Source organism: Pristiophorus japonicus, chromosome 7 (genome assembly GCF_044704955.1).
Source record: "Pristiophorus japonicus isolate sPriJap1 chromosome 7, sPriJap1.hap1, whole genome shotgun sequence".
NCBI classification, from domain to species: Eukaryota; Metazoa; Chordata; class Chondrichthyes; family Pristiophoridae; genus Pristiophorus; species Pristiophorus japonicus.
Genome location: NC_091983.1, coordinates 244,665,534 through 244,682,625, shown reverse-complemented (window position 1 = coordinate 244,682,625; position 17,092 = coordinate 244,665,534). Strand labels below are relative to the sequence as shown.

Sequence of the window (17,092 nt, the reverse complement as noted above, 5' to 3'; positions counted from 1 at the left end):
ATGAAGGCCAACATACCATTTGCCGCCTTCACCACCTGCTGCACCTGCATGCCGACTTTCAATGACTGATGTACCATGACACCCAGGTCTCGTTGCACCTCCCCTTTTCCTAATCTGCCGCCATTCAGATAATATTCTGCCTTCGTGTTTTTGCCACCAAAGTGGATAACCTCACATTTATCCACATTATACTTCATCTGCCATGCATTTGCCCACTCACCTAATCTGTCCAAGTCACCCTGCAGCCTCTTAGCATCCTCCTCACAGCTCACACTGCCACCCAGCTTCGTGTCATCTGCAAACTTGGAGATATTGCACTCAATTCCTTCATCTAAATCATTAATGTATATTGTAAATTGCTGGGGTCCCACTAGTTACTGTCTGCCATTCTGAAAAGGACCCATTTATCCCGATTCTTTGCTTCCTGTCTGCCAACCAGTTCTCTATCCACGTTAGTACATTACCCCGAATACCATGTGCTTTAATTTTGAACACCATTCTCTTGTGTGGGACCTTGTCAAAAGCCTTTTGAAAGTCCAAATACACCACACCCACTGGTTCTCCCACTTTCCACTCTACTAGTTACATCCTCAAAAAATTCTAGAAGATTTGTCAAGCATGATTTCCCTTTCATAAATCCATGCTGACTTGGACCGATTCTGTCACTGCTTTCCAAAAGCGCTACTATTTCATCTTTAATGATTGATTCCAACATTTTCCCCACTACTGATGTCAGGCTATCCAGTCTATAATTACCCATTTTCTCTCCCCCTCCTTTCTTAAAAAGTGGTGTTACATTAGCCACCTTCCCCATTTTATTTTTACTCCAGACAGGGATGTACAATTGTTGAAGTTCATCCATGTGATCTTTAAATGTTTGCCATTGCCTATCCACCGTCAACCCTTTAAGTATCACTTGCCAGTCTATTCTAGCCAATTCACGTCTTATACCATCGAAGATACCTTTCCTTAAGTTCAGGACCCTAGTTTCCGAATTAACTGTGTCACTCTCCATCTTAATAAAGAATTCTACCATATTATGGTCACTCTTCCCCAAGGGGCCTCGCATAAAAAGATTGCTAATTAGTCCCTTCTTATTACACATCACCCAGTCTAGGATGGCCAGCTCTCTAGTTGGTTCCTCGACATATTGGTCGAGAAAACCATCCCTAATACACTCCAGGAAATCCTCCTCCACTGCATTGCTACCAGTTTGGTTAGCCCAATGAATATGTCGATTAAAGTCGCCCATGATAACTGCTGCACCTTTATTGCACACATCCCTAATTTATTGTTTGATGCTGCCCCCAACCTCACTACTACTATTTGGTGGCCTGTACACAACTCCCACTCGCGTTTTCTGCCCTTTGGTGTTCCGTCGCTCCACCCATACCGATTCCACATCATCCAAGCTAATGTCCTTCCTTACTATTGCGTTAATTTCCTCTTTAACCAGCAATGCTACAACACCTCCTTTTCCTTTCTGTCTATCCTTCCTGAATGTTGAGTACCCCTGTATGTTGAGTTCCCAGCCTTGGTCACCCTGGAGCCATTACTCCGTGATGCCAGTTACATCATATTTGTTAACAGCTGTCTGCGCAGTTATTCTTCCACCTTATTACGAATACTCCTCGCATTGAGGCACAGAGCCTTCAGGCTTGTCTTTTTAACACATTTTGTCCCTTTAGAATTTTGCTGTAATGTGGCCTTTTTTGCTTTTTGCCTTGGGTTTCTCTGCCCTCCACTTTTACTTTTCTTCTTTCTATCTTTTGCTTCTGCCCCCATTCTACTTCCTTCTGTCTCCCTGTATAGGTTCCCATGCCCCTCCCCAACAGCACTAGCAAACACTCCCCCTAGGACATTGGTTCCGGTCCTGCCCAGGTGCAGACCGTCCGGTTTGTACTTGTCCCACCTCCCCCAGAACCGGTTCCAATGCCCCAGGAATCCCTCCCTTCTACACCACTCCTCAAGCCACGTATTCATCTGAGCCATCTTGTGATTCCTACTCTGACTAGCACGTGGCACTGGTAGCAATCCTGTGATTACCAGCTTTGAGGTTCTACTTTTTAATTTAAATTCTAGCTCCCTAAATACTTCTTGTAAGACCTCATCCCGTTTTTCACCGATATCGTTGATACCTATATGCACCACGACAACTGGCTGTTCACCCTCCCCCTTCAAAATGTCCTGCAGCCGTTCCGAGACATCCTTGACCCTTGCACCAGGAAGGCAAGATACCATCCTGGATTCTCGATTACGGCCACAGAAACGTCTATCTATTCCCCTTACAATAGAATCCCCGCCCACTATAGCTCTCCCACTCTTTTTCCTTCCCTCCTGTGCAGCAGAGCCACCCACGGTGCCATGAATTTGGCTGCTGCTGCTCTCCCCTGATTAGTCATCCCCCTCAATAGTACCCAAAGCGGTGTATCTGTTTTACAGGGGGATGACCGCAGGGAACTCCTGCACTACCTTCCTTCCACTGCTCTTCCTGTTGGTCACCCATCCCCTATCTGGCTGTGTACCCTTTCCCTGCAGTGTGGCCAACTCACTAAATGTGTTATTCACGATATGCTCAGCATCGCGGATGCTCGAGAGTAACTCCATCCGTAGCTCCTCTGCCACAACGCGGTCTGTCAGGTGCTGCATGTGGATGCACTTCCTGCACATGTAGTCGTCAGGGACACTGGAAGCGTCCCTGACTTACCACATAGGACCATGACACTTGTCCGAGCACTCCTGTCATGACTTAACCCTTAGATTAATTTAATTTGGCAACAACAATGATAAAGGTTACCTACTGATCAGAAAAAGAAGAAAGAAAAACTACTCACCAATCACCAGCCAATCACTTACCCCCTTGACTGTGATGTTGAATATGAGGAGGGAGATTATGCTTGAACTGTACAAAATACTGGTTAGGCCACAGCTAGAGTACTGCATGCAGTTCTGGTCACCACATTATGGGAAAGATGTGATTGCACTGGAAAAGGTTGCGGAGGAGATTTACAATGATGTTGGCAGGACTGGAGAATTTTAGTATGAGGAACGATTGGCTAAGCTAGGTTTGTTTTCCTTGAAACAACGGATGCGAAGGGGAGACTTGATTGAGATGTATAAAATGATAAGGGGCCGAGATAAAGTTGATGGGACCCATTTCCCCTAAAAGAGTGGTTAATAACAAAGGAGCATAGATTTAAAGTAATTAATAGAAGGATTGGAGGGGAGTTGAAGAGAACCTTTTTCACACAACAGGCGGTGGGAGTCTGGAACTCACTGCCTGAAAGGATGGTAGAGGCAGAAACACCCATCACATTTAAAATGTACGTGGATGTGCACTTGAACTGCCGTAACCTATAAGGCAACAGACCAAAAGCTTGAAAGTGGGATAAGGCTGAATAGCTCTTTTTCGGCCGGCATAGACACAGTCATTCAGTCATAGGCAGTCTCTCAGAATCGAGGAAGACTTGCTTCCACTCTAAAAATGAGTCCTTAGGTGACTGAGCAGTGCAATTCGAGAACCACAGTCCCTGTCACAGGTGGGACAGACAGTCGTTGAGGGAAAGGATGGGTGGGACTGGTTTGCTGCACGCTCTTTCCACTGCCTGCGCTTGATTTCTACATGCTCTCAGCGATGAGACTCGAGGTGCTCAGCGCCCTCCCGGATGCACTTCCTCCACTTAGGGCAATCTTTGGCCAGGGACTCCCAGGTGTCAGTGGGGATGTTGCACTTATCAGTGAGGCTTTGAGGGTGTCCTTGAAACGTTTCTGTTGTGTATCTGTAAAGCATGCGCTTCCATGTACCGCCACGAGGGAGCACATCCCCTGAAGTCCCAAGGGTCCCAGCATCCCTTGGGAGCACTGTATATAAGCCGGCCCCTAAGGCCTGTTCCTCACTCTGGAGTTTCTTAATAAAGACTGAGGTCACTGTTACTTTAACCTCCCTGTGTGCAGCCGGATCTGTGTTAGAAAAACAATAACTGACGACGAGTATGCGAATCCAACGCAAAGATGCAGCAAACTGTGGGCATCCTGGAAAGTTCTTGGAGGGTGAGGACTGGGAAGCCTATGTCGAATACTTTGTAGCCAACGAGCTGGACGGGGGAGGAAGTGCTGCAAAAAGGAGAGCGGTCCTCCTCACGGTCTGCGGGTCACTGACCGACAGCCTCATGAAGAATATTCTGGCTCCAGTGAAACCCACAGATAAGTCGTATGAGGAGCTGTGTACGCTGTTTCGGGAGCATCTTAACCTGAGGGAGAGCGTGCTGATGGCAAGGTATCAGCTCTACACATGCCAGCGATCTGAAGGTCAGGAAGTGGGGAGCTACGTTGCCAAGCTCAGGCGACTTGCAGGACAATGTGAGTTTGATGGCTACCTGGAGCAGATGCTCCAAGACTTTTTTGAACTGGGCATTGGCCACGAGACCATCCTACGAAAACCTATGACTGTAGAGACATCTGTAAGGCCATTGCGATAGCACAGGTGTTTATATCCACCAGTGATAATACCAAACAAATCTCTCAGCACACAAGTGCTAGCAATGTTCATAAATTAACTGGAACTGTGTTTGCGAGCAGAAATGTACAGGGCAGAAACCACGAGTCTGCAACTGCCAGCAGGCCTCATGTGATCCAGATGACTCAGAGTCCGCAACAAGGGATGAATGCAAGGCAATTCACACCTTGTTGGCATTGTGGAGGCTTCCATTCAGCCTATTTATGCCGCTTCAAAGGGTATGTTTGCAAGAGCTGTGGAACAATGGGGCACCTCCAACGAGCTTGCAGACGAGCTGCAAGCTCTGCAAAACCTGCTAACTACCACATGGCAGAGGAAGGTCGGTCCATGGTGGATCAAAGCAATTTTGAGCCTCAGAGAGAGGAGGCAGATGCTGAAGTACACGCGGTTCGCACATTTTCGACGAAATGTCCACCTATAATACTAAATGTAAAATTGAATAGCTTACCCGTAGCCATGGAACTGGACACTGGCGCTAGCCAATCCATCATGAGTAAAAAGATGTTTGAGAGACTGTGGTGTAACAAGGCACTCAGACCAGCCCTGAGCCCCATCCACACGGAAATGAGAACGTATACCAAAGAGCTCATCTCTGTCCTGGGCAGTGCCATGGTCAAGGTCACCTACGAGAGCACGGTGCACGAACTGCCATTCTGGATTGTCCTGGGCGATGGCACCACACTGCTTGGAAGGAGCTGGCTGGGCAAAATCTGCTGGAACTGGGATGACATCCGAGTGCTATCACATGTCGATGAGCCCTCATGTACCAAGGTTCTGAAAACAAATTTCCTTCCCTTTTTGAGCCTGGCATTGGAAGGTTTTCCAGGGCGAAGGTGCGGATCCACTTGGTGCCAGAGGCACGACCCGTTCACCACAAGGCGCGAGCGGTACCTCACATGATGAGGGAGAGAGTGGAAATCGAGCTGGACAGGCTGCAAGGCGAGGGCATCATCTCCCCAGCCCGATTGTTCCAGTGCTCAAAAGTGTTGGCACAGTCAGGATTTGCGGCGATTATAAAGTAACTATTAATCGTTTCTCGCTACAGGACCAATACCCGCTACCTAAAGCAGGTGACCTATTTGCGATGCTGGCAGGAGGCATGACGCTCACCAAGCTCGACCTGACCTCGACCTACATGACGCAGGAGCTGGAGGAGTCTTCAAAGGGCCTCACCTGCATCAACACGCACAAGGGACTGTTCATCTACAACAGATGCCCGTTTGGAATTCGATTGGCTGCAGCGATCTTCCAGAGAAACATGGAGAGCCTACTCAAGTCGGTACCATGCATGAGGGTTTTTCAAGACGACATATTGGTCATGGGTCGGGACACCGTCGAGCACCTACAAAACCTGGAGGAGGTCCTCCAGCGACTGGATTGCGTAGGGCTGCGGCTGAAGAGGTCGAAATGCATCTTCATGGCAACAGAAGTGGATTTTTTGGGGGGAAAGATCGCGGCGGACTGCATTCGGCCCACAGACACCAAGACAGAGGCTATCAAGAACGCGCTCAGGCCACAGAACGTCATGGAGCTGCGGTCGTTCCTGGGACTCCTCAACTACTTTGGTAACTTCCTACCGGGGTTAAGCACCCTCTTGGAGCCCCTACACGTGTTATTGCGTAAAGGTGAGAACTGGGTATGGGGAAAAAAGCAAGTAATTGCTTTTGAGAAAGCCAGAAACATTTTATGCTCCAACAAGCTGCTTGTATTGTATAACCCGTGTAAAAGACTTGTGTTAGCATGTGATGCGTCGTCGTACGGAGTCGGGTGTGTATTACACCCCGCTAACGTTGCGGGGAAGTTGCAACCTGTCGCCTATGCCCCCAGGAGCTTGTCTAAGGCCGAGAGGGCCTGCAGGATGATTGAGAAAGAGGCATTAGCGTGTGTGTTTGCGTTCAAGAAAATGCATCTGTACCTGTTTGGCCTCAAATTTGAGCTGGAAACCAATCACAAGCCCCTCATATCTCTGTTCGCTGAAAACAAGGAGATAAATACGAATGCCTCAGCCCACATACAAAGGTGGGCACTCGCGCTATCAGCATATAACTATACCATCCGCCACAGGCCAGGCATCGAGAACTGTGTGGATGCTCTCAGTCGGCTACCATTGCCTACCACGGGGGTGGAAATGCCGAAGCCTCCAAACTTGTTGATGGTGGCACAGCCCGCAGACTTGTTGATGGTCATGGAAGCGTTTGAAATGATAAATCACCTGTCACGGCCCGCCAGATTAGGACTTGGACCAGCCAAGATCCTCTGCTGTCCCTAGTAAAAAACTGTGTATTGCAAGAGCTAATCAAGCCGTTCCAGCGGCGAAAGGACGAGCTGTCCATTCAGGCACAGTGCCTGTTGTGTGGTAATCGCGTAGTGCTACCCAAAAAGGGCAGGGAGACGTTCAACTCGGATCTCCACAGCATACACTCGGGCACAGTAATGATGAAAGCGATAGCCAGATACCACGTGTAGTGGCCCGGTATCGACTCTGACTGAGAGTCCTGTGTACGGCAATGCAGCATGTGTGCTCAGTTGAACAACGCGCCCAGAGAGGCACAACTAAGTTTGTGGTCCTGGCCCTCCAGACCATGGTCGAGGATGCATGTCGACTTTCCGGGCCCGTTTCTCGGTAAAATGTTCTAGGTGGTGGTGGATGCTTTTTCAAAATGAACATAAGAACATAAGAATTAGGAACAGGAGTCGGCCATCTAGCCCCTCGAGCCTGCTCCGCCATTTAAAAACATCATGGCTGATCTGGCCGTGGACTCAGCTCCACTTACCCGCCCGCTCCCCATAACCCTTAATTCCCTTCTTGGCTAAAAATCTATCTATCTGTGATTTGAATACATTCAATGAGCTAGCCTCAACTGCTTCCTTGGGCAGAGAATTTCACAGATTCACAACCCTCTGGGAGAAGAAATTCCTTCTCAACTTGGTTTTAAATTGGCTTCCCCGTATTTTGAGGCTGTGCCCCCTAGTTCTCGTCTCCCCGACGAGTGGAAACAACCTCTCTGCCTCTATCTTGTCTATCCCTTTCATTATTTTAAATGTTTCCATAAGATCACCCCTCATCCTTCTGAACTGCAACGAGTAAAGACCCAGTCTACTCAATCTATCATCATAAGGTAACCCCCTCATCTCCGGAATCAGCCTCGTGAATCGTCTCTGTACCCCCTCCAAGGCTAGTATATCCTTCCTTAAGTAAGGTGACCAAAACTGCACGCAGTACTCCAGATGCGGCCTCACCAATACCATGTACAGTTGCAGCAGGACCTCCCTGCTTTTGTACTCCATCCCTCTTGCAATGAAGGCCAACATTCCATTCGCCTTCCTGATTACCTGCTGTACCTGCAAACTAACTTTTTGGGATTCATGCACAAGGACCCCCAGGTCCCTCTGCACCGCAGCATGTTGTAATTTCTCCCCATTCAAATAATATTCCCTTTTACTGTTTTTTTTCCAAGGTGGATGACCTCACATTTTCCGACATTGTATTCCATCTGCCAAACCTTAGCCCATTCGCTGAACCTATCTAAATCTCTTTGCAGCCTCTCTGTGTCCTCTACACAACCCGCTTTCCCACTAATCTTAGTGTCATCTGCAAATTTTGTTACACTACACTTTGTCCCCTCTTCCAGGTTATCTATGTATATTATAAACAGTTGTGGTCCCAGCACCGATCCCTGTGGCACACCACTAACCACCGATTTCCAACCTGAAAAAGACCCATTTATTCCGACTCTCTGCTTTCTGTTTGCCAGCCAATTCTCTATCCATGCTAAAACATTTCCGCTGACTCCGCGTACCTTTATCTTCTGCAGTAACCTTTTGTGTGGCACCTTATCGAATGCCTTTTAGAAATCTAAATACACCACATCCATCGGTACACCTCTATCCACTATGCTCATTTTATCCTTAAAGAATTCCAGTAAATTAGTTAAACATGATTTCCCCTTCATGAATCCATGTTGTGTCTGCTTGATTGCACGATTCCTATCTAGATGTCCCGCTATTTCTTCCTTAATGATAGCTTCAAGCATTTTCCCCACTACAGATGTTAAACTAACCGGCCTATAGTTACTTGCCTTTTGTCTGCCCCCTTTTTTAAACAGAGGCCTTACATTTGCTGCTTTCCAATCCACTGGTACCTCCCCAGAGTCCAGAGAATTTTGGTAGATTATAACGAATGCATCTGCTATAACTTCCGTCATCTCTTTTAATTCCCTGGGATGCATTTCATCAGGACCAAGGGACTTGTCTACCTTGAGTCCCATTAGCCTGTCCAGCACTACCCCCCTAGTGATAGTGATTGTCTCAAGGTCCTCCCTTCCCACATTCCCATGACCAGCAATTTTTGGCATGGTTTTTGTGTCTTCCACTGAAGACCGAAGCAAAATAATTGTTTAAGGTCTCAGCCATTTCCACATTTCCCATTACTAAATCCCCCTTCTCATCTTCTAAAGGATCAACATTTACTTTAGTCACTCTTTTCCTTTTTATATATCGGTAAAAGCTTTTACTATCTGTTTTTATATTTTGCGCAAGTTTACTTTCGTAATCTATCTTTCCTTTCTTTATTGCTTTCTTAGTCATACTTTTCTGTCGTTTAAAATTTTCCCAATCTTCTAGTTTCCCACTAACCTTGGCCACCTTATACATATTGGTTTTTAATTTGATACTCTCCTTTATTTCCTTGGTTCTCCACGGCTGGTTATCCCTTCTCTTACCACCCTTCTTTTTCACTGGAATATATTTTTGTTGAGCACTATGAAAGAGCTCCTTAAAAGTCCTCCACTGTTCCTCAATTGTTCCACCATTTAGTCTATGTTTCCAGTCTACTTTAGCTAACTCTGCCCTCATCCCACTGTAGTCCCCTTTGTTTAAGCATAGTACGCTCGTTTGAGACACCACTTCCTCACCCTCAATCTGTATTACAAATTCAACCATACTGTGATCACTCATTCCGAGAGGATCTTTTACTCGGAGATCGTTTATTATTCCTGTCTCATGCACAGGACCAGATCTAAGATAGCTTGCTCCCTTGTAGATGGATTGAATGTGAAATAATGTCGGGAAGCACTGCCACCGCCATCATTGAAAGCCTGAGGGCCATGTTTGCCACCCACGGCCTGCCTGACATACTGGTCAGTGACAACGGGCCATGTTTCACCAGTGCCCAATTTAAAGAATTCATGACCCGCAATGGGATCAAACATGTCACCGCAGCCCCGTTTAAACCAGCCTCCAATGGGCATGCAGAGCGGGCAGTACAAACAATCAAACAGAGCCTTAAACGAGTCTCAGAAGGCTCACTCGAAACCCGTCTGTCCCGAGTACTGCTCAACTACCGCACGAGACCCCACTAGCTCACGGGGTGCCCCCGGCTGAGCTACTCATGAAAAGCACACTTAAAACCAGACTTTCGCTGGTTCACTCCAACCTGCATGTTCAGGTAGAGAGCAGGCGGCAGCAACAAAATGTAAACGATGGTCGTGCCACTGTGTCACGGGAAATTGATCTGAATGACCCTGTGTATGTGCTAAACTATGGACATGGTCCGAAGTGGATCGCGGGCACGGTGATAGCTAAAGAAGGGAGTAGGGTGTTTGTAGTCAAAATAGAGAACGGACAAATTTGCAGAAAGCACCTGGACCAAATGAGGCTGCGGTTCACAGACTGCCCTGAACAACCCACAGAAGACACCACCTTTTTCGAGCCCACAACACATGCCCAAAGGATCAATGACACAACCCCGGACCAGGAAATTGAACCCAGCGCGCCAAACAGCCCAGCAAGGCCAGGCTCACCCAGCAGCCCTGCAGGGCCAACAACACGCCAGCCCAGCGAGGGCACAGCCTACACAACAGAACAGACATTTGTTCTGAGACGGTCCACCAAGGAAAGAAAGGCTCCCGATCACCTCCATTTGTAAATAGTTTTCACTTTGACTTTGCGGGGGAGTGATGTTGTGTATCTGTAAAACATGCACTCCCATGTTCTGTCTCCAGGGAGCGCATCCCCTGAAGTCCCAAGGGATCCCAGCATCCCTTGCCTGCACTGTATATAAGCTGGCCCCTAAGGCCTGTTCCTCACTCTGGAGTGTCTTAATAAAGACTGAGGTCACTGTTACTTTAACCTCTTTGTGTGCACTCTCAGCTGTGTTAGGAACACAATAGTTTCCTCTGCCCATCTTTGGCTCGTTTGCAGTGAAGGTGATCTGAGTAGAGCATTGCTTTGGGAGTCTCATGTCTGGCATGCGAACAGTGTGGCCTGCCCAGCGGAGCTGATCGAGTGTGGTCAGTGCATCAATGCTGGGGGTGATGTCCTGGTCGAGGACGCTAATGTTGGTGCATCTGTCCTCTCAGGGTATTTGTAGGATCTTGTGGAGACATCGTTGGTGGTATTTCTTCAGCAACTTGAGGTGTCTACTGTGCACAATGTGTAGAATGGCCTCCTTCTGTGCCGTATATTTCTACGATTCTATGATACTATGTTCCACGTCCTCCTGTTCCGCTTCCTGCTCCTCCTCCTCAGCTGGTCACCATAAACCTGGTGGCAAAAGCTGTTCCCTCATAATTTTGAGGTTGCGAAGAACGCATTGAATCTTGAGACACGTTCTGGTGAGTACTGTAGGGCTCCTCCAGAGCGGTTCAGGCAACAAAAGCATTGCTTAAGGATGCATTCCCACACACAGATTAGGAAAAGGGGAGGTGCAATGAGACCTGGGTATCATGGTACATCAGTCATTGAAGGTTGGCATGCAGGTACAGCAGGCGGTTAAGAAAGCAAATGGCATGTTGGCCTTCATAGCTAGGGGATTTGAGTACAGGGGCAGGGAGGTGTTATTACAGTTGTACAGGGCCTTGGTGAGGCCACACCTGGAGTATTGTGCACAGTTTTGGTCTCCTAACTTGAGGAAGGACATTCTTGCTATTGAGGGAGTGCAGCGAAGGTTCACCAGACTGATTCCTGAGATGGCGGGACTGACATATCAAGAAAGACTGGATCAACTGGGCTTGTACTCACTGGAGTTCAGAAGAATGAGAGGGGATCTTATAGAAACGTTTAAAATTCTGATGGGTTTGGACATGTTAGATGCAGGAAGAATGTTCCCAATGTTGGGGAAGTCTAGAACCAGGGGATCAACAGTCTAAGGATAAGGGGTAAGCCATTTTGGACCGAGATGAGGAGAAACTTCTTCACCCAGAGAGTGGTGAACCTGTGGAATTCTCTACCACAGAAAGTAGTTGAGGCCAATTCACTAAATATATTCAAAAAGGAGTTAGATGTAGTCCTTACTACTAGGGGGATCAAGGGGCATGGCGAGAAAGCAGGAATGGGGTACTCAAGTTGCATGTTCAGCCATGAACTCATTGAATGGCGGTGCAGGCTCGAAGGGCCGAATGGCCTACTCCTGCGCCTATTTTCTATGTTTCTATGTTTCTATGCCAATGGTCTTCTGTATCAGATTCCAGCATGGCACTCATTTTACGTATGCTGCCCACCTGTGGTTGGATTGTGGAGCGGTGTCATGAACCAGGTAGTCAGCGGATAGCCCTTCTTGCCCAGTATCCACCCTTTGGTTTGTCTTGGTGGCTCAAAGACTGATGGAACTGTGGATTGGCGCAGAATAAAAGCATCATGACTGCTGCCAGGATACTGTGCATTCACCATCATGATGTGCCCAGCATAGTCGCACACCAACTACACATTCAGTGAGTGATAATGTTTGCTGTACATCTCAGCATTTAGAGCATTTCCCGTGAAGCCAGAAGTGGGGAAGGACTTGCGCGCCTGGTGCAGTATTGATTAACAGACAAAAACCAGTGAGTAGGAATAACTGTGTGCAGAAGTTCTGACAAAAAATCATTAACCTGAAGAGTTAACTCTGTTTCTCTCTCCACAGATTCTGCCTGACCTACTCAGTGTGTCCATCAGTTTTTATTTTTATTAACAATGCTTTATATTATTTATTGGGTACAAAAGCCTTTTTTTAATGATATATTTTTTGATATTGTAACAGGCAGTACTTCTAATTGGAGAACAGGGGACAGCAAAAACAGTCATGATTAAAGGATATTTGAAGAAATATGATCCTGAAGAACATCTGTCCAGGTGTTTGAATTTTTCATCTGCCACAGAGCCCTATATGTTCCAGGTAACAAACAGTTTTATGCATATGTAGGATGATAGCTTAATCCTGGACTAATTTGTAGCCGGCAAGAACAATTAGTTAACACTACCGGCTACTTCTCAGAGTTCAACACTGAAAAATAATGACAAGACACCAATACGTATAGTTCCCACTGTGCGTGACAGTCTTTACTGAGTCTGATCAACCTGTTATCAACATTACACCTATCAGTCTGTCCCTTGAGCTGCCAGGCTACGTTATAGTTACCAGTTCCTCCGTTCCCTGCGTGCTCACGATCGTCCCAGTGGTCGCTGACGTGTCATGATGTGCGTCTTCTGGTGACTAACCGGGTCACCCTTCCTTGACGGCAGTCATATTCCCACTTGTCTTTGCTGAACCTCTGCCTCAGTTTCCCTATGCATTCACGATCGACCTGGTGGTCTGACGGGTTCATAGAGCACAACTTCTGATGACTGACTGGGTCACCTTCCTCTCACAACTACAGCCTGCTGTCCCTCATCGTCTGTGTGATTTTATCCCCTGCCTTTTCTCAGGTGTTGCTTCCATGACTACCTGTCACTCATCGAAGTCCTTCATTTGATCCATCGATGATCTATCTTGTTTGTGAGCTCGCTTTTAGCACCTCAGAACTTGGCCTATTGTCTAGTCTAGTTAGGTCTCCTACTAGCTAACCTCCAGGTCCCTCTGCACTGTAGCACTTTGCAATTTTTCTCCATTTAAATTATAACTTGCTTTTCTATTTTTTCTGCCAAAGTAGATAACCTCACATTTTCCCACATTATACTCCATCTCCTTCAACGTGGGGTCCGTGCTGCCGTGATCTGATTGTGTGGCACTCTACTCCCCGGTAGCCAAGATAGGGACCCTCAGAGTCTGTAGCTTGGCCCTCTCCTTTAATGAAGGGGAGGGCCCCTTCTACTCCGCAGCGGTACGCGTCCCAGCGGGTCGCGCTGCACCCCTCTCCCTGTGCTACAGCCCCGCTTGCGGCCCACAGAGCAAGTGGAGCACATGATTTTGCCCTCCACTTCCTCTTGGGGGTGGTAATCCCAATATCGCAAGTGGGGCAGGACTTGCGCGCCTGGTGCAGTATTGATTAACAGACAGAAACCAGAGAGTAGGAATAAATGGGTAATTTTTCAGATTTACAGGCTAATAATCGTGGGGTGCCACAAGGATCAGTGCTCAGGCCTCAGCTATTTACGATCTATATTAATGACTTAGATGAAGGGACCGAGGGCAATCTATCGAAGTTTGATAACAATACAAAGCTAGGTGGAAAAGTAAGATGTGAGGAGGATGCAAAGAGCCTGTATAGGGATTAAGTGATTGAGCAATAAGGTGGCTATGGAATATAATGTGGGGAAATGCAAGGTTATTCATTTTGGTAAAAAGAATAGAAAAACAGAAATTGGCCTCCTTAGCACCTCTCGTTATCGCCTCGGTGGGGGGGGGGGAGCGGGGGGCGATAACGGGCCGCTGACCACTTACCGACTGGGTGCAGCGAGATGAACCACTTCCGTTAACTTTGGCAGGAGGTTTGCAGCGGCAATAGGACGTTGCACCCCGATCTCTTTCATCCATAGATCGTGACATCATTGCCATGCGCATCTCCCCGGTAGCACCCCGGACCCAAACTTTGGTTATGCCTCCTGCAGCATTGCTGGGCAAAACACCGACAGCTGCAGGAGGTGTTGATCGGGAGCCCAGGCGATTTGGGGGCGAAATTTCAAGGCGAGGTTGGCCAAGGTAAGTAAAAAAATTTCAAAAGTGGTGTTTCTCATTTTTTCAGATTCCTCTTTTGCTGCAATCGATCAGCCTGGCACTCTGCCGCAGTGCATTGGACTGATCGGGCCAGATTGTGGCTGCCTTTGGGGACCGGATAAGTGGTTCCAATGCATAGGCTGCAGCGGTGGCTGTTCTTTTAAAAGAAGGGAAGGAGTCTCCGAACATGGCAGCACTGCATGAAACATTATGTATCGCTGCACAACTACTGTACTGCTTGCATCCTGTTGCGTTCCAGGAAGGAAGTGGAGCACTTGATTTCGCGCTCCACTTCCTTCCTGGAGAGCAAACCCTGAATGTTTTAAAAGTAGAAAATCATTAGTGCCGAGTGCTAATTTTTTCAAATGGGACGCTCCCGAATTTCTCCCCCAAGATTTTTTAAATGTTGAGCAACTATTCAATGTTGGTGTTCAGAGATATTTGTGTGTCCTAGTATTGGAAACAAAGAGGGGTAGAAATTGCCCTCCGCCCGAAACAGGGCGCTCCCACCCCGTTTCAGTGGTTTTTACCGCAGCTGCGGTTCAGGTCGCCACTTGAGCGACATTCGGCTCTGGTTTTTTATGTTTTGATTCAGGCAGAGTGTTCTCGAGATCCGAAGATACGCAGTTGCGCGGAGAGCCTGGAGGACAGGAGCTGGTTACTCCAGGGCGTGTGTTGCTTTCTGACATCAGAGAGCGCTCCCGAGGTGGTTGGACCCTGGGAACCAGCTTGTATTATTTGCATGTCATTTAATATAATTGGGAGGCCAAATCACTCAGTGTAATAAAGTTATTGTAAAACTACTCGTAAATTAATCATAAGCGGAGTAATTGTTGCCGGACTTATAATCCTTTGTTGCGACGGCAACCGTTAAAAAATCTGCTAAGAAATCGTGTCCATGAGACCCACCTGCTGCTCCCTTGACCCGATTCCCACTAAACTGCTGACCACCCACTAACCTTCCTGGCTCTCATGCAAGCTGGTACTGTACGGTTTCCTCTCCTCAGTAATGTTCCCGACCCTTTCAAATCCGCAGTTAGTAACCCCTCCTCAAAAAAACCACCCCGACTCTAATGACCTTGCAAACTACCGCATCATCGCCAAGCTCCCTTTTCTCTTCAAATTCATGAATGTGTTACAACCTCCCAAATCCATACCCATCTTTCCCACAACTCCATGTTTGAATCTCCCCAATCAGATTTCCACTCCGAGTACAGTACTAAAGTGGCCCAAATTGAATATACGAACATACAAACAATGACCATCTGGACCATTGCGATACCTTGTGTATCACAACATATATACTCCACCCCACCTAAAACCATGTGATCACCTCGGAGAGGAAAAATACATAAAAAACCCAGACCAAGGAGGGAAAAAAAATCTGGGAAGTTCCCCTCCAACCCATCTAGGTGATCGGAATTAGTTCATGACATCTAGGTGTCATGGTTCATCAGTCACTGAAAGTGGGCACACAGGTACAGCAGGCGGTAAAGAAGGCAAATGGAATGTTGGCCTTCATAGCTAGGGGATTTGAATATAGGAGCAGGGAGGTCTTACTGCAGTTGTACAGGTCCTTAGTGAGGCCTCACCTGGACTATTGTGTTCAGTTTTGGTCTCCTAGTCTGAGGAAGGACGTTCTTGCTATTGAGGGAGTGCAGCGAAGGTTCACCAGATTGATTCCCGGTTTGGCAGGACTGACATATGTGGAGAGACTGGATCAACTGGGCCTTTATATATTGGAGTTTAGAAGGATGAGAGTGGATCTCATAGAAACATATAAGATCCTGACGGGACTGGACAGGTTAGATGCGGGAAGAATGTTCTCGATGTTGGGGAAGTCCAGAACCAGGGGACATAGTCTTAGGATAAGGGGTAGGCCATTTAGAACTGAGATGAGGAGAAACTTCTTCACTCAGAGAGTTGTTGACCGGTGGAATTCCCTGCCGCAGAGAGTTGTTGATGCCAGTTCATTGGATATATTCAAGAGGGAGTTAGATATGGCCCTTACGGTTAAGGGGATCAAGGGGTATGGAGAGAAAGCAGGAAAGGGGTACTGAAGGAATGATCAGCTATGATCTTATTGAATGGCGGTGCAGGCTCGAATAGCCGAATGGCCTACTCCTGCACCTATTTTCTATGTTTCTATGTTTCTGTAAGATCACTCTGGCCCTGAATTCCCTGCAGTACCTACCTTCTGTAAGAGTTGATCTCTGTCTCAGCAGGAAAAAAGTCCAGCTCTTGCTTGAAGGAATTCTCCGAATCTGCATCCACCACATGAGATGGCAGCCTGTTCTAGAGGTCTTAAAGTCTAAACTAGATCTAGCCTTATTCAACTTAGATTTGTGACCCTGGTTCTGCCTAACCTATTTAATTGAAATAAACTGTCAGCTTGAACATAATCTATTCCCTTCATTATCGTATAATCCTCAATCAGACTCCCCCTAAATCTATACTTCTCTAAGGTATAGAGTGCCAACTCTTTTAACCTACCTTGATAACTAAGATGCTTTAAACTGGGAATTAGTCTAGTGGCCCTCCTCTGCACCCTTTCCAAAGTCTCAATATCCAAGTTACAAATGATATTCTCTGTGACTGTAACTGTGGTGACTTATATCTTAAACTTTTAATCAACTTTTAATTCTTTTTTTTGACATCGACAACGC

The 17,092-nt window shown here is 47.1% G+C and overlaps 1 protein-coding gene across 2 annotated transcripts in view; it reads left to right on the top strand.

Annotated features, from left to right (window-relative positions):
- The window catches only part of LOC139267485 (dynein axonemal heavy chain 8-like), a 2,569,686-nt gene that overhangs the window by 1,923,323 nt on the left and 629,271 nt on the right, over positions 1–17,092 (top strand). For both annotated transcript variants that reach the window (XM_070885867.1, XM_070885866.1), the window contains one exon: positions 12,534–12,668. In XM_070885867.1, coding sequence (XP_070741968.1) covers positions 12,534–12,668 — 135 coding nt within the window. The remainder of the gene's footprint in view (positions 1–12,533; positions 12,669–17,092) is intronic.